Source organism: Abramis brama (genome assembly GCF_963993115.1).
Source record: "Abramis brama genome assembly, chromosome: 18".
Taxonomy (NCBI): domain Eukaryota; kingdom Metazoa; phylum Chordata; class Actinopteri; order Cypriniformes; family Leuciscidae; genus Abramis; species Abramis brama.
Genome location: NC_139980.1, coordinates 35825665 through 35851952, shown reverse-complemented (window position 1 = coordinate 35851952; position 26288 = coordinate 35825665). Strand labels below are relative to the sequence as shown.

At 44.2% G+C, this 26288-nt stretch overlaps 1 protein-coding gene across 3 annotated transcripts; it reads left to right on the top strand.

Annotated features, from left to right (window-relative positions):
* Positions 1-2196: 2196 nt before the first annotated feature.
* On the top strand, positions 2197-20017 carry LOC311068675 (bromo adjacent homology domain-containing 1 protein). 3 transcript variants are annotated; one of them, XM_084091274.1, is made up of 8 exons: positions 2197-2223; positions 2324-2394; positions 9227-10468; positions 13302-13747; positions 15337-15496; positions 15666-15745; positions 15838-15929; positions 16353-20017. In XM_084091274.1, the coding sequence occupies exons 3-8, from the start codon at positions 9247-9249 to the stop codon at positions 16537-16539; spliced, it is 2187 nt and encodes a 728-aa protein (XP_083947400.1). In that variant the 5' UTR covers positions 2197-2223; positions 2324-2394; positions 9227-9246; the 3' UTR covers positions 16540-20017. The 3 variants fall into 3 exon arrangements, with proteins under 3 accessions (XP_083947400.1, XP_083947399.1, XP_083947401.1); XM_084091273.1 differs by lacking the exons at positions 2197-2223; positions 2324-2394 and adding an exon at positions 3596-3705; XM_084091275.1 differs by lacking the exons at positions 2197-2223; positions 2324-2394 and adding an exon at positions 6231-7809.
* Positions 20018-26288: the final 6271 nt, after the last annotated feature.

The window sequence follows — 26288 nt, the reverse complement described above, 5'->3', positions numbered from 1 at the left end:
TTAAAGAGGGATGAGTAGAGTTAAAGAGGGAGGAGTAGAGTTAAAGAGGGAGGAGAGAATGTAAAGGAGGAAGTAGAGAGATTTTGAAGAAGGGTGGATGGAGGAAGTACAGAGGATAGTTGGGCACTGAGAATCATTCCCACCTCCAAGTTAATTGATTTTTCATTGTTGTTCTTTTAAAAAAAAGAATAATTTGAAGTTCTGTCATTAACTGCAATGTGCACTTTCAACACAATGTGTCCAAGACTGTTAATATTAAAGAGTCATTTAATCGGAGTGTGTGTCACTAGAGTCCCCAAAGAGTCGTTCAATTGGAGTGTGTGTGTGTGTCACTTGAGTCCCCAAAGAGTCATTTAATCGGAGTTTGTGTGTGTCTCGAGTCCCCAAAGAGTCATTTAATCGGAGTGTGTGTGTGTGTCACTAGAGTCCCCAAAGAGTCATTTAATCAGAGTGTGTGTCACTAGAGTCCCCAAAGAGTCATTTAATCGGAGTGTGTGTGTCTCTCTAGTCCCCAAAGAGTCGTTTAATATGAGTGTGTGTGTGTCACTAGAGTCCCCAAAGGGTCATTTAATCGGAGTGTGTGTGTGTCACTAGAGTCCCCAAAGGGTCGTTTAATCGGAGTGTGTGTGTCACTTAAGTCCCCAAAGAGTCATTTAATCGGAGTGTGTGTGTCACTTAAGTCCCCAAAGAGTCATTTAATCGGAGTGTGTGTGTCACTCGAGTCCCCAAAGGGTCATTTAATCGGAGTGTGTGTGTGTCACTAGAGTCCCCAAAGAGTCATTTAATCGGAGTGTGCGTGTCACTCGAGTCCCCAAAGGGTCATTTAATCGGAGTGTGTGTGTCACTAGAGTCCCCAAAGGGTAATTTAATCGGAGTGTGTGTGTCACTCGAGTCCCCAAAGGGTCATTTAATCGGAGTGTGTGTGTGTCACTAGAGTCCCCAAAGAGTCATTTAATCGGAGTGTGTGTGTCACTTCGAGTCCCCAAAGGGTCATTTAATCGGAGTGTGTGTGTGTCACTAGAGTCCCCAAAGGGTCATTTAATCGGAGTGTGTGTGTCACTAGAGTCCCCAAAGAGTCATTTAATCGGAGTGTGTGTGTCACTCGAGTCCCCAAAGAGTCATTTAATCGGAGAGTGTGTATCACTATTTTTATTTGTATAGAGTTTTTTTTGACAATTACTACACTTTACAGAAGAACATGCCTAATGTCTTAACCCCAGTGTGTAGCCAAAGATGACTCTGATGAGGAAAACTCCTTAAGATGTTTTTGTGATAATGATTAGTTTACAGTCGATGCTAAATTAACTAGAGGGATGCAGCCGGTGGTCAGTGAAAGGTTCTCTGCCATGAAGTGAAGTCCGTTTTATTTCTATAGCGCATGATACAATACAGATGGTTTCAAAGGAGCTTCACAGACATAAAATAACTTGCAAATGTCAACAATTATGAAATGAATAATGTAGAGCTGTTTTACAGTTGAAATTAAAGACAATAGTGTTATTATTCAGCTCAATTCTGTTCATCTTTTGCTTCTGATAGTCATTCAGTCAAATCAATAATATTTCTGAATGTTAATTGTCATTCCCCAACTGAGCAGCCAAAGGCACTTGATCTCAAGCTACAAATCAGACAAAAAATGTAGGCTACCCATTTACAGTGATCTTGCAGAAAAGAAGAAACCCAGTTTACTCTCTCACACCTGTATCTCTGCACTAGCTTGATTTCACTGTCCAGTATTGGAACTTTGAATTGTAATATTCTACTTCTGTCTTCTTAGGATAAATAATATATAACATCTCAACAATGTCCTGAAAGTATACCTTAACCAGAGTATGTGTATCACCATGGTCCTCAAAGTATGACTTCATCAGAGTTTGTGTTTAATGTCCCCAAAATGGACATAAAAAATACTGTCCCTAAAGTGAAGGCAAAATGTCAGGTCTTTAAGGAAGGCTTTTATTGATAAAATCAAGTGATAATTGTGATGACAGCTTCTCCAGAAGTGCAGTCATATCTTTCTTTTGTCTCTAGACCCTTCAGAAAGGGGTGTCCCTAAAGGTAGGGTTCCCAGTCATACGTCCTCACATTGTGGTTAAGTAGGTATGTGTGTGTGTGTGTGTGTGTGTGTGTGTGAGTGAGTATCTGTGTGCGTGTGTGTGTGTGTGTGTGTGAGTGTGAGTGTGTGTGTAATGACGTTCATCATCAGGAAGATGGAAGACGAGGGTCTAAAACTGCTTATGTTTTCTTACTGATGAAATTACATGATCAATACAGAATATTGACTGGAATCTCATTTATTTGTTTTATTTGTTTGTGTCTAAAGATGGAGTTGTTCTTCTCAGCCACACTTGCTGTAGTGCGTTATATGATCAGAGACTCGAGCGACTCGGGCTGGTCAGTAAATGTTTCGCTTCTAAATACTGAGTTTGACTGTGTGTCTTTACTTTCTATTCTGGCTTTGAGTGCATTATTGTTGGCCTTACGCAAACGTGTGTTTAGCAAGTGGTTTTCTCTCTGATCAGAACTGAAAGTGTGTGTGTGTGTGTGTGTGTGTGTGTGTGTGTGTGTGTGTGTGTGTGAATTGCAGTCATATCTGGAGTTGTGAATGACTGAAGCGTGACCTTATAAAACCACCAAACGCAGTCTGGGAGAATCGCTTTATGACTGGAGTTATGCATTATTATGTCAAGTCATAATCCATGTTGTCGGCTTGTGCTTTTATAAATACCATTAGTATTTATAAAAGCACAAGCCGACAGAAGCATATTCTCCTCTAAGATATAATGCAGTGATATCACATATTAATAAGACAGTCCGAGTATGTTTTGAGTGTGTCTTCAGTGTTCAGAGACAGTATAGAGGTTTAGAATAATTCAGATTAAGATGATTGACATCTCTTCTGCTCAACAAGACTGCATTTATTTAATGAAGACAGTGAAATATTAGTACAATTTAAAATATCTGTTTCAAACCTGATGCACTATCATTCAAAAGTTTGGGGTAAGATTAAAAAACGTATACTTTTATTTATTAAGGGCGCATTAAATTGATCAAAAGTGACAGTAAAGACATTTATAATGTTACAAAAGACTCTATTTCAAATAAATGCTGTTCTAAAAACTTTCTATTCCTCAAAGAATCCTGAAAATAAAATGTATCACAGTTTCCACAGAAATATGAAGCTGTTTTCAACACTGATAATAATCATAAATGTTTCTTGATCATCAATTCATCATGTTTTTTTCATCAGTGATTTCTGAAGGATCATGTGACACTGAAGACTGGAGTAATGATGCTGAAAATTCAGCTTTGATCACAGGAATAAATTACACTTTACTATATATTCACATAGAAAACAGATGATTTACATTACAATAATATTTCACTGTTTTTACTGTATTTTTGATTAAATAAATGCAGCTTTGGTGAGCAGAAGAGACTCTTTCAGAAACATCAAACAATCTTAATTATTCCATTATAGTTGGAAGCCCATTAGTGTGCGCGAGTTATAATTATTGACACCTAGACACTGTAAAAGATGAATATTATAATGACGTTGAGTGTTGTTCGCTGATTGGCTGAGGGGGCCGCGCGCATCAGCATGCGAGCGTGTGATTGGTCCTCGTGAAGTTGAGCGCAGAAGCAGGAAGAGAAACAGCCGTGGACGAGCAGCGCGGATCCTCGACGCTCGTGTGTGTTTTACTGGTGAGTGTTTGTGCAGATCCGCAGAAATAAACACGCGCCGCGTCTCATGCGTTCACCCGCGCCGACGCCTCGACCAACGCGCTTGGATCGAGGGCGCTTTAATAGCGTCGTGATGACGCGAGCTATAAGTTGATCTCGTGCAGCGCGCGCTCGCGTTTTAATGTCACCTGATGTTGTTGTTTTTGTTGTTGTTGAGCAAGGGCGTTATTTCTGCTGTATGATGACGTCAGGCCAGCGCGCACATCAGCATCGCAACAAACACCACGACGTCACAAACTAACAAATGTGACGTCACGACCCGTAACAATTTACGTTGCGCGTCGAACTTCTAGATCCGCGCGCGCGCATGTGCGTAACGCATCAGCTGCTCCACATTAACATGCTTTAATATTCACACAAGTAACATAAACGTGAACTGTGGTGTAATACTGTGACTCTGGTCAGTGGTCACTGTTAAACTGTGTCTAGTTCAGTGACAGTGGCTGGAGATCTGGCGGAACTGAAGGGTTGAGGGTTCGAGTCCTGCAAGACTCAGACGTAATATTGCTATTTCATGCATCATTAATTCATTTTCTGTCGGTGTTTACTCTCCTTAATGCTGTTATGCTGCACAAAATGTTGTTTTGAACAGTGTCTCAGGTGCTCAGTATTTCAGACAACAAAAGTGAAATTGATGCTGTCAAACTTCAGAAATAATCAATCATAACAGAATCTGGATTATGATCGGTGTGATGAACGGATAATCTTCTCTGCCGAAGCTCTGAGCTCTTATTCACTCTAGTTACATTCAGAAAATATTATTATTATCGTCAGCATCATTACTCCAGTCTTCAGTGTCACATGATCCTTCAGAAATCACTCTAATATGATGATTTGATGATCAAGAAACATTTATGATTATTATCGATGTTGAAGACGGTTGTGCTGACTCATATTTTTGAAGAAACTGATAAACTGCCGTTCAAAAGTCTGAAAAAGAAATCAATACTTTTATTCATCAAGGACGCATTAGGCTAAATTGATCAAAAGTGACAGTAAAGATATTTATAATGTTACAAAAGATTATATTTCTAATAAATGCTGTTCTTTTGAACTGAAAGAATCCTGAAAACTAAAATGCATCACAGTTTCCACAGAAATATGAAACTGTTTTCAACACTGATAATAATCATAAATGTTTCTTGATCATCAGATCATCATATTAGAGTGATTTCTGAAGGATCATGTGACACTGAAGACTGGAGTAATGATGCTGAAAATGCAGCTTTGATCACAGGAATAAATTACACTTTACTATATATTCACATAGAAAACAGATGATTTACATTAGAATAATATTTCACTATTTTTACTGTATTTCTGATCAAATAAATTCAGCTTTGATCACAGGAATAAATCAGTCAATCAATCAATCAATTCCTTTTATTGTCATTGCATAATTAGCATAAATAACTTAATTAGCAAACCTTACGGAGAACGGAGAACCTTCTTAACAGAACGGAGGCTCACTATTGGACATGAAGAGTGGAAGAAAGTCGTTATTTTTGTTTGTTTTGCGCAGAAAAAGTATTCTCGTCGCTTGATAAACGTGAGGTTGAGCCGCTGTAGTCACTATTCTAAACATTGTCTTTACTAACTTTCTGGACCGGCAAGTTTCATTAACAGAGAAGCCTATGGAGGAGTGAGACAGCTCTCAGATTTACTCAACAATATCTTCATTAGTGTTCAGAAGATGAGCGAGAGTCTGACGAGGTTGAACAACATGAGTTTGTGTTCGTCATCAACAAAGAAAGAATGAAAACATGTCTGTAAGCTGGAGTGAAGCCGAGACCAGGAGCTCCTGCTATCCTGAAGCTGGAGCTGGGAGCGCTCGCCGGCTTTGTGGAGCGGGACGCGAGGCGTTAGTGTACGACCGAACGCTCGAGCGTGGTTTCTCGAGATCGAGAGCGCAGATCATTAGTGAACTAAAGACGCTGCGTTAATAAATCCACCCAGAGCACGACTACAGCGGACAGAGCCGTAGCGGAAGAGTAGACACGCCTTTCTGCAACACATCCTGACGTCACAGGTCTTACTGGGTCTTACGGGATCTTACGGGGTCTTACGGGTTCTTACGGGGTCTTACGGGATCTTACGGGGTCTTACGGGATCTTACGGGATCTTACGGGGTCTTATGGGATCTTACTGGGTCTTACGGGATCTTACGGGGTCTTACGGGATCTTACGGGTTCTTACGGGTTCTTACGGGGTCTTACGGGATCTTACGGGATCTTACGGGGTCTTACGGGATCTTACGGGTTCTTACGGGGTCTTACGGGATCTTACGGGGTCTTACGGGGTCTTACGGGATCTTACGGGGTCTTACGGGTTCTTACAGGGTCTTACGGGGTCTTACGGGATCTTACTGGGTCTTACGGGATCTTACGGGGTCTTACGGGATCTTACGGGTTCTTACGGGTTCTTACGGGGTCTTACGGGATCTTACGGGATCTTACGGGGTCTTACGGGATCTTACGGGGTCTTACGGGGTCTTACGGGGTCTTACGGGGTCTTACGGGATCTTACGGGGTCTTACGGGGTCTTACGGGATGTGTGTGAACGCACTCACAGATTCCGGACCAATGAACCAAAATCAACACTGGTACACATTATCCGTGTGTTTTCCGGAATCTCTGTGTGAAAGGGGCTTGTTTATGTTTATATAGTGCCTTTCCCAAGCTCAAGGACGCTTCACAATAACAGTAAAGAACAAACAATCAGTTCATGCATAAATGGAAAAAAGACATTTGCCCAGTCCAAGAAAGGAGCGATTACAGTTGCATATCAGATTAACAAAAACCGAAACAAAAACAACAGTATGTACAGACAGCAGAGAAGGAAGCAACGGTCTGATGGTGCGTAAGGAAACATTATGAGTGTAATACAGAGTTATGGAGAATGTATAAAAAAACAAAAAACCCTTGATGTGTTCTCCCAGTCCTGAACCTCAGAAATGACCCAGTTTGTCAGACGCTCCTTCAGGCCATACTTTAACAGGTTTAATAATGGGTTTTCCTCCTGCGGGGGGGATGTAAGCTGGAATCAGGAGTACGGATAATAATATGGACCTGAACCCGTTCTTAATGTTGGAGTAAACTGTATCTGATGTGTTTGTCCTGCTTGTTGCACATCTAATCTCTTTCGGGAGAGCAGTCTGACTGATTAACACCACCAGCTGTAATATGGACTGCTTCAGGGTGATTGCTTTGTATTAAATGTATAGCACTAAGCAAGTAGCCTAGGGCTATGCTAGGATTAGCATCTGCTGGAATGTAAGCAGCTGTAACTGTGGGAGAGAGAGCGCTCTGCGTTTAACCTCTGGAGAGCAATGACTTCCTGTAACTTGTGTATTTGTGCACCAGTTGTTATGGCTGTAAATGCATAATCGCCCTCACTTGCTCTTACCGGAGTCTTTGTTCCTATCCCAGTGAAATACGGTGCGGTCCGCTAGCTACGTCTGGGATATGTGGGTGAAGACACGTCTCAGGTACGGTTAGAATGCAACAGTCCTTTTTAGGGGTGGGAGAAAAGGTCGATGCGTCGGGATTCATTATCTAATGATTCAGAATCGATTCTGTGTTCAATTCAAACTGGCACTTCACCACTGTGTGTGCGCGCGGTCACTGGCCAAACGGAAAGACCCGTTGATGGACGAACGTTCGTATGCTGGTGAATTGGCTTCGTTTAAGATAAAATGGACAAACTACGACCTGCTCCATCAAATTTGAAATCGACTGTGTGGCAACATTTTTGATTTCCTGAAGACACCGAAAAAGGTGTTGTTGATAAAAGCCATACTGTGTGCAAAGTCTGTGGCACCAAATTCAAATATTTCAGCAACACGACTAATATGAAGAAACATATTACGCGGTTCCACTCAGAGCATTCTGGTCCAATCACAAACACTCGCGGTTACAGTCAAAGGACCCTCGAGTAACGTTAGCAAAGCTTCCACCGAATCCTGAAAAGGCGAGACGGATTACCCGGTCAGTGGCGGGTTTTATTGCCAAAGATTTGCGCCCTTACTCCGTTGTGGATAACCAAGGATTTTGCACGATGTTACAGGTACTTGAGCCACGATACAGTTAGCGGTCTAAAATGTTCTAAAGAAACTGAAAAATTTACAACACTTAGTTGTAAATTGAGAACTGTTTATTCTTAATGAATTGTTCTTTGCAATTGTATGGCTTTCATTCAGAGCTTGTCAATCCTGAATATAACTTTGTTAATGAAATAAAAGTATTGAAAGAAATCTTCATAATCATTTTTAATATGGCAGTACTGTCAAACAGATTATAACTATAAACAAAAATAAAAAATTTTGGTTAAAATATAAAGTTCATGTATTTGCACAGCAGGATAATTAGTTACCAAAAATGTATGTTAAGAATCGTTTTGGGAATCGGATCGTTAAGTGCCTTAAGATTCCAATCCCTAGTCCTTTATGAGTTAATCGCAGAGCTCTGTAGACTCAACTCGTCCATCTTACTGTTGATAGATCTGGCGTTAGAAAGAAAGACGCTGGGTAGCGGTGGTGTGTGTGTGCGTTTCCTTAATCTCGCAGGTAGGCCGGAGCCGACAGCAATCCACGGAGAGCCTTGTATCCTGGCTATCTCCCCGGGAGATTGTGCGAGTCCACAAAGTCACTCGTTATAGTCTGCTAATCAATGTCTAGAAGATAACTACACATCAGCAACATAAATCCATCAACTAACCATTCAGAAATGTCCTGTTGCTTCTACATGTTGTCACTTCTTCTCGAGTCTCTCCATCATTGACCAACTCCGGTTTGAACATAAAAGGCTAAAAGTTTTTGAAATGTTCAGTGTGTGTTTGTGTGAGGTAATAGAGCTGCTAACACACACACACACACACACACACAAGCTCTTGAAGCTCCGCCCACTGTGCTGGGAGCAGCAGCTCATTTGCATTTAAAGGGACAGACACAAAAACGGTGTGTTTTTGCTCACCCTCAAAACGTGACAACTATAATATGCTATATACAAATATCTGTGGGGTATTTTGAGCTAAAACTTCACACACACACTCTGGGGATATCATAGATTTATTTTACATCTTGTGAAAAGGGCATTATACCACCCCTTTAACAATCAAACATGTAAACAAAAACAAACAGCACCAAAAGTGAGAGCGTGAAGCAGATGCGCCTATGCGCGCCGCCATCTTGGATTCCATCTTGCTGTGTGTGTTATATATAAAAAATTACACTTTACTATATATTCACATAGAAAACAGCTGTTTTACATGCTAATAATATTTCACTGTTTTACTGTATTTTTTATCAAATAATTGCATTGATATCATCTTGATGAAAGTGCTTTAGATGAAAGTGTAAGATAAGTTAAAAAATGCACGTTTTATTCACATCTTGTATTTGGTGTTTCTTCGTACTAAAAGCAATTATTCCTCTCTTGTTTATCAATATTGTCATATTCATTTCAAATCCCTTTTTATCCCGTAGGTCTTCTCCGAAAGCATGTTATGACCCACGCTCGGAAAAAAGGCTCCCCCGGCCAGTGTCGTGGCGAGGGGCGGGACCACGTGGAGGGCGGGTCACATGGTGAAACTGTGGGCGGAGCCTGGCCTGCGCGATCAATGGCGAAGAAAGTCAAGGCCAGGAATCGTGAGCAGCATGAAAGTCAAAAACATTCACTGAAAATGGATGAAACTAAGAAGCACGTGAGCAAGAGAGGAAAGGCTAAGACTGTGAGCGAGCGCAAGCGTAAGCTGTACCCGCTACGAGGAAGAGCCGCGGCTTCAGACGGCGAGGCGTTGAGCTGCCATGTTTTGCTCACGCGTTTGGACGGACAGGAGGAACTGATCCCAGAAGTGGATCCCAAAAAAGAGAAGTCATTGCAGGATAAACATTCAGCTCCCGAGCCACGTAAACGTCGACTAGCGTCTCTAAACGCTGAGGCGGTTAACAGTCTGCTGCTCGAGAAAACCGACACCAAACTAGCCAAGAAACACGGCGATGGCACCTCAACTGCTAAGACCTGCTCGAAAAGAACCTCGAAGGCAGAGACGTGCCAAAAGAAGAGGAAGAAAGACGAGTCTGACGCAAGTCTCTATGCTCCGGCTCCCAGACGGCTAGCCGGACTCAATGCTGCCGCACTAATGAAGCTAACTAGCTCAACTACAGGAAGGATCAAACCGGACCGCTGCAAACCCAAAGCACAGGCGCCGTCCAAGAAGATCAGCCGCGATCCCGACAGAGCTTGTGAAGTGTGTAAAAGCAGGTGCTACGAGTCAGAACTGAGTCACGCGGCAGCTAAACCGGGCTTCCAGTCGCAAAGCATTCTGGGATACCCGGTGACGGTGGTGAAGGAGGAGCCGGTGGAGGCGGAGCTAAGTGCGTTTTGCTGCTGTCCGCCGGACTGCCACCGGCTAGCGCTGTTCCTCGCGCAGGAGCCAGACGAGTCGCGGATCAAACACCTGGTTCCGGCACATCCGGCGCTAACGCTCAGCGCTCATCCGTGTGTGTGCGCGGATCCATGCTACGCCGGGTACCTCGTGCACATCGCTCACCCCGGGCCGAGTTTGAGTGCACCGGCGCTGCTAGCCTCCTCAGGGATCGCTCATCCCTTCTGCGGGTCCGTCGGGTCGGGATGCTACCGCTGTGGAGTCGGACGATACGCCTTCGCTAGCCGGACCTGCTCCTTCCCCACCAGCTGCTCACACTGCAGACATCCCATCAAAACAGGTCAGAGATCATGATGACGATTGATGAATATCATCAATAATAGGGGTGTAATTGTCACGATTCGATACATATCACATTACTGAACTCACAATTCGATATCACGATACTGAACTCACAATTCGATATCACGATACTGAACTCACAATTCGATACTTATCACTTTGCTGAACCCACGATACGATACATATCATTACACTGAACTCACGATTCGATACTTATCACAAGACTTAACTCACAATACGATACATATCACTACACTGAACTCACGATATGATACATATCACGATACTGAACTCACGATACGATACATATCACAATACTGAACTCACGATACGATACATATCACTACACTGAACTCACGATACGATACATATCACTACACTGAACTCACGATACGATACATATCACTACACTGAACTCACGATACGATACATATCACAATACTGAACTCACAATTCGGTATGCCACGACACTGAACTCACGATACGATACATATCACGATACGATACATATCACGACACGGAACTCACGATATGATACATATCACGATACTGAACTCACAATACGATACATATCACTACACTGAACTCACGATACGATACATATCACTACACTGAACTCACGATACGATACATATCACTACACTGAACTCACGATACGATACATATCACTACACTGAACTCACGATACGATACATATCACGAATCACGATATGATACATATCACATATTGAACTCACAATTCGATACATATCACGATATTGAACTCACGATACGATACATATCACAATACTGAACTCACGATACGATACATATCACGAATCACGATATGATACATATCACATATTGAACTCACGATTCGATACATATCACAATATTGAACTCACAATACGATACTTATCACAATACTGAACTCACGATACGATACATATCACGATATTGAACTCACGATACAATACATATCACGATATTGAACTCACGATACAATACATACCACGACACTGAACTCATGATACGATACATATCACTACACTGAACTCACGATTCGATACATATCACTACACTGAACTCACAATACGATACATATCACGATACTGAACTCACGATTTGATATATCACGATACTGAACTCACGATTCGACACATATCACGATACTGAACTCACGATTCGATACATATCACGACACTGAACTCACGATACGATACATATCACTACACTGAACTCACGATACGATACATATCACTACACTGAACTCACGATTCGACACATATCACGATACTGAACTCACGATTCGATACATATCACTACACTGAACTCACGATACGATACATATCACTACACTGAACTCACGATACGATACATATCACTACACTGAACTCACGATACGATACATATCACTACACTGAACTCACGATACGATACATATCACGAATCACGATATGATACATATCACATATTGAACTCACAATTCGATACATATCACGATATTGAACTCACGATACGATACATATCACAATACTGAACTCACGATACGATACATATCACGAATCACGATATGATACATATCACATATTGAACTCACGATTCGATACATATCACAATATTGAACTCACAATACGATACTTATCACAATACTGAACTCACGATACGATACATATCACGATATTGAACTCACGATACAATACATATCACGATATTGAACTCACGATACGATACATACCACGACACTGAACTCATGATACGATACATATCACTACACTGAACTCACGATTCGATACATATCACTACACTGAACTCACAATACGATACATATCACGATACTGAACTCACGATTTGATATATCACGATACTGAACTCACGATTCGACACATATCACGATACTGAACTCACGATTCGATACATATCACGACACTGAACTCACGATACGATACATATCACGATACTGAACTCACGATACGATATTATTGCGATACTCCAAGACATATGATGTAAGGTTAACAAATAATATACTGTTGATTAAAATGCTAAATTTGGTATTACATTGTGGTTGTAAATAAATAGGCTTGGACTTGGTGTTGGAATCCCAAAGCACAGGACAATAGAGACACCAGAATAACAATATTCATGATTCTGAAGCTGAAAACAGAATTATTTCAGATGAATCAGCTTGCACTCTTTCACTGACTAGATATATTTAAAGTAATATAAGCCACTTTTTACTGGTAACATCAGACATTTGGCATTATCAGGACCCACAAATACCCTCCCATTGCATTATTATACATTATATTCAACATTATAGTAGTTTAATGTAGTACTGACACTAAAACTCAATATACACAATATATATTGTCACTATCCACGATACATAGTTGCATTTTTATATTGCGATATATTGTGACACCCCTACCTTATGCCCGACCACCCCTATATTATTATACTGCGCCAAAACTAAATCTGACTGAAAGATAATTTTTTGAGATATCAACCTCAAATTTGGAACACGACTTGTTTAGATTTATAGCTTTAATTTTTCTAGCAGTTTTAGAGTTCAACATGTTTCATAAAATATTGTTCATAAATCAAAAACTTTTAAAACGTTTTTTACTTCAACAATAATCTGCCAGTCTTCTTTAAAATGAGACCAAACTTAAGTCTGTGCTCCCAAGCTTCAAATTTTTATGACAGTTTTTTGACACTGACATTTTTGTCCACTATGGACCAATGTGTATATTTTTTTAATTAATGCACAAGGGTTAACTAGCCATACCTGTCTGTCATTGTTGTGCAGCGTCACACCTGTAGTAATCATGTGTTTCATTGTGCTGTTCCAGAAGGCTTCTCCTTGTCTCAAGATGAGCACAGTCGCTCGCTCCTGGTTCCTCCGACCCTGCCTCTCTCTGGATGTCCCAGCATGCCCCGAGTGAACCGGTCCCCCCCGCTCTCTGGATGTCCCAGCATGCCCCGAGTGAACCGGTCCCCCCCGCTCTCTGGGTGTCCCAGCATGCCCCGAGTGAACCGGTCCCCCCCGCTTGACCCGCGGCTCCTGTCCTCGATGTCGGACCGCAGGCAGGCTGAAGTCAGGCTTAAAGTGGGCAAAAAATGCCCTCAAAACTCCAAGCCATCCAACGGCTCGCTCACGATGGGCCACACCAGGTTATCCAAACAACCCACAGCTAGTCCAGCAAGTGCCAAACACCAGAGGAAAGTCAGCCGGCGCCAGGCTACGAACGGATGGCGTCCGGTCGGAGTCCCTACGGAGAAGGAGGTGTTTATTGCGGTGAGTGATGTTGGTGTGGTTGTTCGACGGCAGACCGATCGGTGTTTAGAGAGCAGACGCTGCGGATGAATCACTCTCACAGTACTTTGATGTCAAACACTGATCGGTCTGCGCAGCGCCGCTTCAAGTCGAACACACCTTTTATGAGTGAGTCATTAAATATTCATTCAAGAGATTCATTTAAAACACTGATTCATCCAATAATGAAACAAGTGAAGTCTTTATGAGTGAGTCATTGAATCATTCATTCAAGATATTCTTTCAAAAAACGCTGATTCATCCAGTAATGAAACAAGTGAAGTCTTTATGAGTGAGTCATTGAATCATTCATTCAACGTATTCTTTCAAAAAATGCTGATTCATCCAGTAATGAAACAAGTGAAGTCTTTATGAGTGAGTCATTTAATCATTCATTCAAGGTATTCATTCAAAAAACGCTGATTCATCCAGTAATGAAACAAGTGAAGTCTTTATGAGTGAGTCATTGAATCATTTATTCAAGATATTCTTTCAAAAAACGCTGATTCATCCAGTAATGAAACAAGTGAAGTCTTTGAGTGAGTCATTGAATCATTCATTCAAGGTATTCATTCAAAAAACGCTGATTCATCCAGTAATGAAACAAGTGAAGTCTTTATGAGTGAGTCATTGAATCATTCATTCAATATATTCTTTCAAAAAACGCCGATTCATCCAGTAATGAAACAAGTGAAGTTTTTATGAGTCATTGAATCATTCATTCAAGGTATTCATTCAAAAAACGCTGATTCATCCAGTAATGAAACAAGTGAAGTCTTTATGAGTGAGTCATTGAATCATTCATTCAAGGTATTCATTCAAAAAACGCTGATTCATCCAGTAATGAAACAAGTGAAGTCTTTATGAGTGAGTCATTGAATCATTTATTCAAGATATTCTTTCAAAAAACGCTGATTCATCCAGTAATGAAACAAGTGAAGTCTTTGAGTGAGTCATTGAATCATTCATTCAAGGTATTCATTCAAAAAACGCTGATTCATCCAGTAATGAAACAAGTGAAGTCTTTATGAGTGAGTCATTGAATCATTCATTCAATATATTCTTTCAAAAAACGCCGATTCATCCAGTAATGAAACAAGTGAAGTTTTTATGAGTCATTGAATCATTCATTCAAGGTATTCATTCAAAAAACGCTGATTCATCCAGTAATGAAACAAGTGAAGTCTTTATGGGTGAGTCATTGAATATTCATTTAAGAGATTCGTTCAAAAATGCTGATTCATCCAGTAATGAAACAAGTAAAGTATTTATGAGTGATTCATCGAATCATCCACTCAGCATATTCGTTCAATAATGCTTATTGATCCAGTAATGAAGCAATTGAAAGGCTTGTTTGACTTGAATGATAATAATAATTCAAATTAATAATTTTTTTTAATAGACTGCAGCAATTAACAATGTTTTTCAGAACCCCTAGTAAATTAGGTGTTATTTTGTTTAGAGAATCGTGAATTTATCCAGAATCGTAATGTTGACGTGTGTTGCCTCTAAGTGAATCATTACCCAGCTCAGATATGAAGTGGATATAGTGTAATCATTGTGGTTTTCAGGGCGATGACGAGACGGTTCTTCGTCAGTGTTATGAAGGAGTGGAGCGAGATGGAGAAGTGATAAGGGTGCGAGACACAGTGCTCTTGAGATCGGGACCCCGGAAGAAAACCCTGCCGTATGTGGCCAAGATCTCAGCTCTGTGGGAAGACCCAAGAACAGGTGAAGAAATTATCATGAAAATAGTTACACTCAAAACAACATTTTCTTTAGTAGAAATGTCCTTTCTTCAGTCTCCTGACGCAGGATGAGTCTTGTTGTAGTCAATAAATAAGTTGTGTATTTGAGTGTGTATGACCTGACTTGACCTGACCTGGCTGTTTGGGTTCAGGAGAGCTGATGATGAGCCTATTCTGGTACTATAGACCTGAGCACACGCAAGGAGGCAGAGATCCCAGCATGCACTGCGAGGTGAGCCACTGCTGTCAACTGGACACTTGTGCTCGAGTGATGTTCACCCTCACATGATTTGTAGAGATGCATTTAAACTGTGTCTCTTTCAGAACGAGATCTTCGCCTCTCGACATCAGGATGAGAACAGCGTGGCCTGCATCGAGGACCGATGCTACGTCCTGCCGCTAGCACAGTACTGTAGGTGAGAGCTCTGAGTCCGGCTTCCTGTCTCTCACATGTGCTGCACAAAGGGCCAAGAATTACCTTTCTGCCACTCCTGCCGATGTCCGGTGACTTAAGAAAATGTACCGGCCATTAATATTTTTTACCGGCCGTGAAAACAGGCTGTCAGAACCTCTGTGTTTACTGGGATACTCGGTATTCTGTAACATAATTTTGTGAATTTGTCCGTTCAACCACAAGAAGACATGAAAGAGTGTTTAGTTTGCACACACAAACACACACACACACTCAGATTGCATCGTTAGAATTCATAAACGTGACCGGCCAACTGGCGAGTGACACCGATTCATACACCAATTTTTACTCGCTCTTGGCTCTCTGCGAGTGTTAATTTTAGGCCCTGGTCGTATACGTGTCATAATAATCTAATGTGATGTTGCAGATTTTGTGCCTTGGCCAAGCGGCGCTCTGAGGGTGTGTGTGAGAGCACCCCGGTGGTGCCCGTTCCCCCGGCCAGCGCCAACCCGTCCCACCGGCCCGTGCCCGCGGGCGTCGACCCGCAGCTGGTGTACCTGTGCCGACACGTGTACGACCTACGCTACGGGCGCATCCTGAAAAACCTGCAGTGAACCAATCACAGCGTCCCGAGGCTGATCACATGACCATCCTCATGCTGGCGGAACGACACGACTGAGGAACAGCTAGACCGAGCCGGTGGTCTTGATGTCCAAATGAGGCTTCCGTAGATTAATTGCCTTCTTCCTTTCTCCTTCAGAGACTCGGTCGATCCTCACTTTGTATATCGATTCTTCGTCATGTACACTGGACTGTCGCACTGCTGAGGGCTGATGGGAGGATCTCTGAGGGGTTCAGAACGCTGACGCTTTCGTAACAAATCTCTCTTAATCTAAACCAGACCGAGACTAAACCCTTTGAGGTCCAGATCTTCAGACTAAAGGTCCGTTCACACCAGCGACGGCATGACGATAACTAATGCTCTAACTCTATGAGAATAGGGACGGCTTCACAAAGTGAGTCACTGAATCATTCACTCAAGAGATTCATTCAAAAACGCTGATTCATCTAGTAATGAAACAAGTGAAGTATTTATGAGTGAGTCATTGAATCATTCACTCAAGAGATTAATTCAAAACCGCTGATTCATCCAGTAATGAAACAAGTGAAGTCTTTATGAGTGAGTCATTGAATCATTCATTCAAGGTATTCATTCAAAAAACACTGATTCATCCAGTAATGAGACAAGTGAAGTCTTTATGAGTGAGTCATTGAATCATTCATTCAAGAGATTTGTTCAAAAACGCTGATTCATCCAGTAATGAAGCAAGTGAAGTCTTTATGAGTGAGTCATTGAATCATTCATTCAAGAGATTCGTTCAAAAACCCTGATTCATCCAGTAATGAAACAAGTGAAGTCTTTATGAGTGAGTCATTGAATCATTCATTCAAGAGATTCATCAAAAACCCTGATTCATCCAGTAATGAAACAAGTGAAGTCTTTATGAGTGAGTCACTGAATCATTCACTTAAACAAATTTATAATACTAAAAATACAAATTAATTATTTTTTTTATTAGACTTTTATAACCTCTAATAAATTACATGTTATTTTGTTTAGAGAATTGTGATCTCTACTTTAAAGAGAAAATCTGTGATTCTTAATTTATCCAGAATCGTGCAGCTCTATCGTTTAACAAGAAAATCTAAATTAACCTCTTAAGAAAATACTTTTTCTTAATCAATCTTTCTACTTCAACATTTCCGGTGTTTCTTTGCTAATTAACTAGTAATTTCTGAGTGAAAATAAAGTCTTGCATCAGATGTTTCCAGTGTAGTTATCGTTAGAGTTCTGGATCTCATCGTTAGAGTTCTGGATCTCGGTGTGAACGGACCGGTAAAGATAAAGAGTGTGTTTGTGAGAACAGAAATCTGATGCTCGTATTATTTATTCCTGTGGCGTTTGAGTTCACCCTGCCCTGAGTGAGTGACGGCTCGTGAAGCTTACGCTCTTATTCTCGCCTTGAAGCTTTTGTGGAAAGTGAATTCAGCCTAAAGTGCGGCGACTCTGACCAAACGAACCAAAGGACGACGCGGTGAGAAACACAACATTCACCGTCACACATCTCATCAGTTAATCGGAACAAATGAAGTGTTTGCGTGATTTGTAAGGAGATCTATGTTTTGTATCTATGAAATTGAACCTTTAGATTCAGATCCTCTAGAATGCAGAAATATATTTTAATATTTATTTGACGTTTGCTCTCGCTTCTAGTGTCCCCTAGAGAACTTGCACTATTACATTCCCTGATCGTTTGTGAGATGCGGATCAAAACCGCTTCAAGTTTATTTAGTAAATGAAGCCAATTATAAAATATTACAACATTCCCAACAGTGACATGTGTGAGTTCCAGTGTTCCTGAATTCCTGAAACGCCTCCATTAGTCTTGAGTTTCTTCCGGGAACGAACACGTCACAATATTCCTCATTATAATAATTAACGCGCAGAATAAAGGGGCGGGGCCTGGTTGAGTTAGTTAGTAGTGTGTTAAACTGGCGGTTATGGTAAGGGGCGGGACATTTCCCAAACACACTCGAAGCGCTCGACCAATCACAACACACTGCTCCAGCCGACCAATCAGAGCACAGTGTGCTTTTCAGAAGGAGGGGCTTCATAGAGACAGGAAGTAAACAGAGCGTTACTGACAGACTGGGAAGAGAGGAGCCGCAACAATGGAGAATATGAGGAGAATAATCAACATTCAAGCAGGAAAACCTGTTCTAGAGCAGACGAGTGAAGAAAAGCAGGAACTGAATATTGTATAACCGGCAGTGACAGAGTTTAAACAACTAAAGATGTGTTAGAGTTTCTCCTCCTTTTTTAAACCTAATAAGTCTTTATTTTGTTATTCTAGACATCATTATATGGTTAGTGTAATATTTTGTATTGTTTTTCATGAGAGAACAGACACACCAGTTGAGAAGCAAGCACCTTAGCGAGATTCATTAGCTAGATTTAAATATTAACTGCAAAATATATATGAACGTCCGCTGACATGAATTCAGAAGATAAACACAGTTTACGCTGAACTCAGAGCGTCAGCATGAATCATGTTTGTAGAGTTCGGCCCAGTGTAGAAATGTATGATTTTAATTCTCTAGTGTCCCTTCATGTCAGCCTTATGATGTTATGATGTTATGATGTCGAATACCCAGATCATCCGCTGATTACAGGAGGAACGTCTCTGAAAAATAATTAATATTCAAATTTAAAGTCATTTTTTTACATTTGGAAAAGCGTCGTCTTTCTGCTTTCGATTTCTTCTAAACAAAAAGGGGATATTTTATTAAGTCTGTTTCTAAAGCTGGAATATGCAATATATTTTTAGGACTATTTTTGAGGTTAAAAAAACAAATTCTATTTAAATTCCTGACCGTTTATCTGATTATGATGATATTTCTCTGATCTGGACTCTAAAGCATTGAAGTTAAGCCGAGGTTGTGTTCGGATCGAAACGTCAGCGTTGCACAGGGCGTTTATGATGCTTTTGAGACTTGTAATTGTATTTAAAGAAATTATTTAAAATGGAGTATAAAAGCATATATCTATATTTCAAGTCCTCTTAGTTCTCAGTGTTTTGAAGTGCTGTTGCAATATTGTGCTCTAATAAGTGCAGTAGATTTTATTATTATTTGTGTGTGTGTTAAATTATGAGTATCATCAGATCATGAAGTCTTAATGAATTCTTCAGAAATATCTACATTATGATGTTTTATTTCATCAGCTGATTGTTTAATTGTCGGATGATTGTTACGGACAGAATGAGTTCTGAAGGAAATATTCCCGATCATTCCGATGAGAAAACTGTGTTCTCCTGATTGACCTTTAGCTCACACTGACCACTTACAGATCCTGTGTGTGTTTGCTTTGTTTTTTTGGACCCAGTGTGTCTTTTTTTTTTTTTTTTTTTTTCATTTTTTTTTTTTCATTCATATTTGTTTTCTGATGTGTTTTCAATGGCAATGGATCCCTACTGATTATTGTTCAATGAAAGAGTATTTATAAAATATAAACTGAAGTCTTTTGTGAAATCATCGAGTCTCTGTTTGCTTGCTGGAGTTTATTGACGGATTGCTTCTGCAGAACAACACTATGATTATATGTTTAATCTTTAATTCAGTGACGGATGTTCAGTTTATCTTAATATTTATAGTTTAACAAAAATCGTATGAAATGAGTGAAGAATCACTGCAGCTTTAGTCTTACATCCAGCAGATGTCAGTCTTCATCAACTAGTGTGTGTGTGTGTTTGTGTGGTGTGTGAGTGTGAGTGTGTGTGAGTGTGTGTTTCAGGTCTTCAGGTTCCTGCGGTGAGTCCCGTCAGTTTAATCAAATCTATTTTTAAGTCATCATGAAACTGAAGTTGCGCTGGTCATCTCTGTTGTGTCGTATATCGAGTGAAACACTTCTGGAACGAGAACACATGTGGGCGGGGCTTGATTGCGTCTGTGGGGAATTGATTGGTTTGCTATTGGCTGATCTCATGTGAGTGACAGGTTGCCCTGCCCACATCACCAGAGAAGAGAAGAGACGCTGAAGAGGAACTTATTCTGATTCAAGATTACCAGGAATTTAAAACAATTATAAATCACTAATAATAAACACTGCAATATTCCATAAGAGCAGTCCTGGTCTGTATTCTCCGTGATGGCAGCTCGGGTCTCGTGTGCTCGGGTCTCGGGTCTTGGGTCTCGTGTGCTCGGGTCTCGTGTGCTCGGGTCTCGGGTCTTGGGTCTCGTGTGCTCGGGTCTCGTGTGCTCGGGTCTCGTGTGCTTGGGTCTCGTGTGCTCGGGTCTCGTGTGCTCGGGTCTCGTGTGCTCGGGTCTCGGGTCTTGGGTCTCGTGTGCTCGGGTCTCGTGTGCTTGGGTCTCGTGTGCTCGGGTCTCGTGTGCTCGGGGCTCGTGTGCTCGGGTCTCGTGTGCTCGGGTCTCGGGTCTTGGGTCTCGTGTGCTCGGGTCTCGTGTGCTTGGGTCTCGTGTGCTTGGGTCTCGTGTGCTCGGGTCTCGTGTGCTCGGGTCTCGTGTGCTCATGTGCTTGGGGCTCGGGTCTCGGGTCTTGGGTCTCGTGTGCTCGGGTCTCGTATGCTCGGGTCTCGTGTGCTCGGGTCTCGGGTCTTGGGTCTCGTGTGCTCGGGTCTCGGGTCTCGGGTCTTGGGTCTCGTGTGCTCGGGTCTCGTGTGCTCGGGTCTCTCGTGTGCTCGGGTCTCTCGGGTCTCATGTGCTCAGGTCTCGGGTGATCGGGTCCCGTGTGCATCGGGGCTCGGGTCTTGGGTCTCGTGTGCTCGGGTCTCGTGTGCTCGGGTCTCGTGTGCTCGGGTCTCGTGTGCTCGGGTCTCGTGTGCTCGGGTCTCGGGTCTTGGGTCTCGTGTGCTCGGGTCTCTCGTGTCTCGGGTCTCGTGTGCTCGGGGCTCGGGTCTCGTGTGCATCGGGGCTCGGGTCTTGGGTCTCGTGTGCTCGGGTCTCGTGTGCTCGGGTCTCGTGTGCTCGGGTCTCGTGTGCTCGGGTCTCGGGTCTTGGGTCTCGTGTGCTCGGGTCTCGGGTCTTGGGTCTCGTGTGCTCAGGTCTCGGGTCTTGGGTCTCGTGTGCTCGGGTCTCGGGTCTCTCGGGTCTCATGTGCTCAGGTCTCGGGTCTTGGGTCTCGTGTGCTCGGGTCTCGTGTCCTCGGGTCTCGTGTGCTCGGGTCTCGTGTGCTCGGGTCTCGGGTGCTCGGGGCTCGGGTCTCGTGTGCATCGTGTCTCGGGTCTCGTGTGCTCGGGGCTCGGGTCTCGTGTGCATCGGGGCTCGGGTCTTGGGTCTCCTGTGCTCGGGTCTCGTGTGCTCGGGTCTCGGGTCTCGTGTGCTCGGGTCTCGTGTGCTCGGGTCTCGTGTGCTCGGGTCTCGGGTCTTGGGTCTCGTGTGCTCGGGTCTCGTGTGCTTGGGTCTCGTGTGCTTGGGTCTCCTGTGCTCGGGTCTCGTGTGCTCGGGTCTCGTGTGCTCGGGTCTCGTGTGCTTGGGTCTCGTGTGCTTGGGTCTCGTGTGCTCGGGTCTCCTGTGATCGGGTCTCGTGTGCTCGGGTCTCGGGTCTTGGGTCTCGTGTGCTCGGGTCTCGGGTCTTGGGTCTCGTGTGCTCGGGTCTCGTATGCTCGGGTCTCGTGTTCTCGGGTCTCGGGTCTTGGGTCTCGTGTGCTCGGGTCTTGGGTCTCGTGTGCTCGGGTTTCGTGTGCTCGGGTCTCGTGTGCTCGGGTCTCGTGTGCTCGGGTTTCTCGTGTGCTCGGGTCTCTCGGGTCTCATGTGCTCAGGTCTCGGGTGCTCGGGTCTTGGGTCTCGTGTGCTCGGGTCTCGTGTGCTCGGGTCTCGTGTGCTCGGGTCTCGTGTGCTCGGGTCTCGTGTGCTCGGGTGTCTCGGGTCTCGTGTGCTCGGGTCTCGTGTGCTCGGGTCTCGTGTGCTCGGGTCTCGGGTCTCGTGTGCTCGGGTCTCGGGTCTTGGGTCTCGTGTGCTCGGGTCTCGTGTGCTCGGGTCTCGTGTGCTCGGGTCTCGGGTGCTCGGGTCTCGGGTCTTGGGTCTCGGGTCTCGTGTGCTCGGGTCTCGGGTGCTCGGGTCTCAGGTGCTCAGGTCTCTCGTGTCTCGGGTTTCGGGTCTCGTGTGCTCGGGTCTCGTGTGCTCGGGTCTCGTGTGCTCGGGTCTCTCGTGTCTCAGGTCTCGTGTGCTCGGGTCTCGTGTGCTCGGGTCTCGGGTCTTGGGTCTCGTGTGCTCGGGTCTCGTGTGCTCGGGTCTCGTGTGCTCGGGTCTCGTGTTCTCGGGTCTCGTGTGCTCGGGTCTCGGGTCTCGTGTGCTCAGGTCTCTCGGGTCTCGTGTGCTCGGGTCTTGGGTCTTGGGTCTCGGGTCTCGTGTGCTCGGGTCTCGGGTGCTCGGGTCTCGTGTGCTCAGGTCTCTCGGGTCTCGTGTGCTCGGGTCTCGTGTGCTCGGGTCTCGTGTGCTCGGGTCTCGTGTGCTCGGGTCTCGGGTCTTGGGTCTCGTGTGCTCGGGTCTCGGGTCTCGTGTGCTCAGGTCTCTCGTGTCTCGGGTCTCGTGTGCTCGGGTCTCGTGTGCTCGGGTCTCGGGTCTTGGGTCTCGTGTGCTCGGGTCTCGTGTGCTCGGGGCTCGTGTGCTCGGGTCTCGTTTGCTCGGGTCTCGGGTCTTGGGTCTCGTGTGCTCGGGTCTTGGGTCTCGGGTCTTGGGTCTCGTGTGCTCGGGGCTCGTGTGCTCGGGTCTCGGGTGCTCGGGTCTCTCGTGTCTCGGGTCTCTCGTGTGCTTGGGTCTCGTGTGCTCGGGGCTCGGGTCTCGTGTGCATCGGGGCTCGGGTCTCGGGTCTTGGGTCTCGTGTGCTCGGGTCTAGTGTGCTCGGGTCTAGTGTGCTCGGGTCTCGTGTGCTCGGGGCTCGTGTGCTCGGGGCTCGTGTGCTCGGGTCTCGGGTCTTGGGTCTCGTGTGTTCGGGTCTCGGGTCTTGGGTCTCGTGTGCTCGGGTCTCGTGTGCTCGGGTCTCGTGTGCTCGGGTCTCGTGTGCTCGGGTCTCTCGTGTCTCAGGTCTCGTGTGCTCGGGTCTCGTGTGCTCGGGTCTTGGGTCTCGTGTGCTCGGGTCTCGTGTGCTCGGGTCTCGTGTGCTCGGGTCTCGTGTTCTCGGGTCTCGTGTGCTCGGGTCTCGGGTCTCGTGTGCTCAGGTCTCTCGGGTCTCGTGTGCTCGGGTCTTGGGTCTTGGGTCTCGGGTCTCGTGTGCTCGGGTCTCGGGTGCTCGGGTCTCGTGTGCTCAGGTCTCTCGGGTCTCGTGTGCTCGGGTCTCGTGTGCTCGGGTCTCGGGTGCTCGGGTCTCGTGTGCTCAGGTCTCTCGTGTCTCGGGTCTCGTGTGCTCGGGTCTCGGGTCTTGGGCCTCGTGTGCTCGGGTCTCGTGTGCTCGGGTCTCGTGTGCTCGGGTCTCTCGTGTCTCGGGTCTCGGGTGCTCGGGTCTCGGGTGCTCGGGTCTCGGGTGCTCGGGTCTCGGGTCTTGGGTCTCGTGTCTCGGGTCTCGGGTGCTCGGGTCTCGGGTGCTCGGGTCTTGGGTCTCGTGTGCTCGGGTCTCGGGTGCTCGGGTCTCGTGTGCTCAGGTCTCTCGTGTCTCAGGTCTCGTGTGCTCGGGTCTCGTGTGCTCGGGTCTCGGGTCTTGGGTCTCGTGTGCTCGGGTCTCGTGTGCTCGGGTCTCGTGTGCTCGGGTCTCGTGTTCTCGGGTCTCGTGTGCTCGGGTCTCGTGTGCTCGGGTCTCGGGTGCTCGGGTCTCGAGTCTCGTGTGCTCGGGTCTCGGGTGCTCGGGTCTCGGGTCTTGGGTCTCGTGTGCTCGGGTCTCGTGTGCTCGGGTCTCTCGGGTCTCGGGTGCTCGGGTCTCGGGTGCTCGGGTCTCGGGTCTTGGGTCTCGTGTGCTCGGGTCTCGGGTGCTCGGGTCTCGGGTCTTGGGTCTCGTGTGCTCGGGTCTCGGGTGCTCGGGTCTCGGGTCTTGGGTCTCGGGTCTCGGGTGCTCGGGTCTCGGGTCTCGGGTCTCGGGTGCTCGGGTCTCGGGTCTCGTGACGAGATCTGATCCTCTTACGGATGGACAGACGAGACTGTTGTTGATCGTGGATGTATTAGAGCTGCTCTACATTTATATAAATGAGTTTCATGTTCCTGCTGTTTCCTGGAGAGAGACCGAGAATAATCTGACAATCAGCAGAAATCACTCAGTTCTGCAGCTCTGCACTTTTATTAAGATGATGATATTGTTTATTGTCCAGGTAACAATTAAAAATTAAAGCTGCCTTTCTGCATGTTCTAATCATGTACAGATAAAGTAGCACAGTAAGATGACATTTATTTGAATGCTTTAGTGAGAGTGATTGCACTGTATACAGCGTCTCTCTTACTAATAGCTGTAGTGGATATCTGTAGTAATGATTAAAAAAAACAATTAAGAAATAAAGAATTAAAATTACAAATAATATTCTATTAAGATATGAGTTACAATAAATTTGCAATAGTAATAATATCAGTAATATATGCACAATACACACAGATTAGACGATCAGGTCTGTCTTACATAAATATCAATATACTCAATACAAAGTGCAATAATACAGTAAATACAACGAAACGATTGTAAAATAAACACACCTGGCCCAGTATGGCTAATGCTAATTAGCGCATTTCTAGCGCCAAATTACAGCCAATGTAAACAAAAGCATCAACAATAACTACCAGATGAATAAAGACTTGTGGACTTACATCGCTGCACCAACACAGTTCACATGTAAGACACTTGAGTCTAGGACAAACGGTCTAAGAGTTTTTGTACTTTTGGTTGCTGTAGCGCCACCTATGGGCCAATCGGGGTCATACTCTGATTCCCCAAATTGAGGCCTACCTACTCTACCATCTGGCCAGGTTTCAAGTCTCTAGGCCAGGGGTGGGCAAACTACGGCCCGTTAGGCTGTTTAATCCGGCCCGTTGAGTATTTAAAAAATTGTCTTAAGATCGCTTTCATTTTGTCCTTTTCTTGCACTACTTTGCGTTATATATATATATATATTGCGTTGCATATATTTGACAATCAGAATATCAGATATTTCATGCCATAGCTAACAAATGTAAAAAAGGAAAAATGACATAAAAGCAGATCATCATTCATTCAGCGCTGTTGTGGCTGCGGTGTGTCACGTAACAAGCAATGACGCGTCACCATGGAAACCAAACAGACCGCGACTTAAGCGCACAGACTTGTTGCACGTTAATGTTTTTTCCTTTTTTGGAAACTCACAGAGAAAAAAATGTTTGGTAACCGCTTGCAAGCGCATGCCTGTTTAGTTTTTCCTTTGATTTGTCTGCTATTTAGTTTCTTTGCTCCTCTGGATTTGTGGATGTATCCTGACTGATTCCGTTTAACGTTACCGACCTTTATCGCCCGGCTTTCGGCTACGCTCCCGTGTCTGCCATGTAAAGAACCTGGTTTTGTTCATTAAATGGTCTGATCTGCCTTTGCTTTTTGTTTTATTTTATTATTCTTAAAATAAATTTGTATATTCGTTTATTTCGTTTTTTCCCACAAATGTATGACTTTTGGAAGTGCAAATTGATTGCCATATGCAGTTTTAATAAAGTTGAATTAACGTGACCTTCTGTCATTTTTACTCTTCTAAGTGTACACTTGCAGGTGTTTTGTTTCTAATTTAGGTGCATTAAATAATAATTAGGATAAACAATATTTAAAAAGTATAGGCTATAATTATCTAACATCTGACTAATTAAAAATTAACTTCAAAACATAACATGCCAAATGGGGGATATTTAG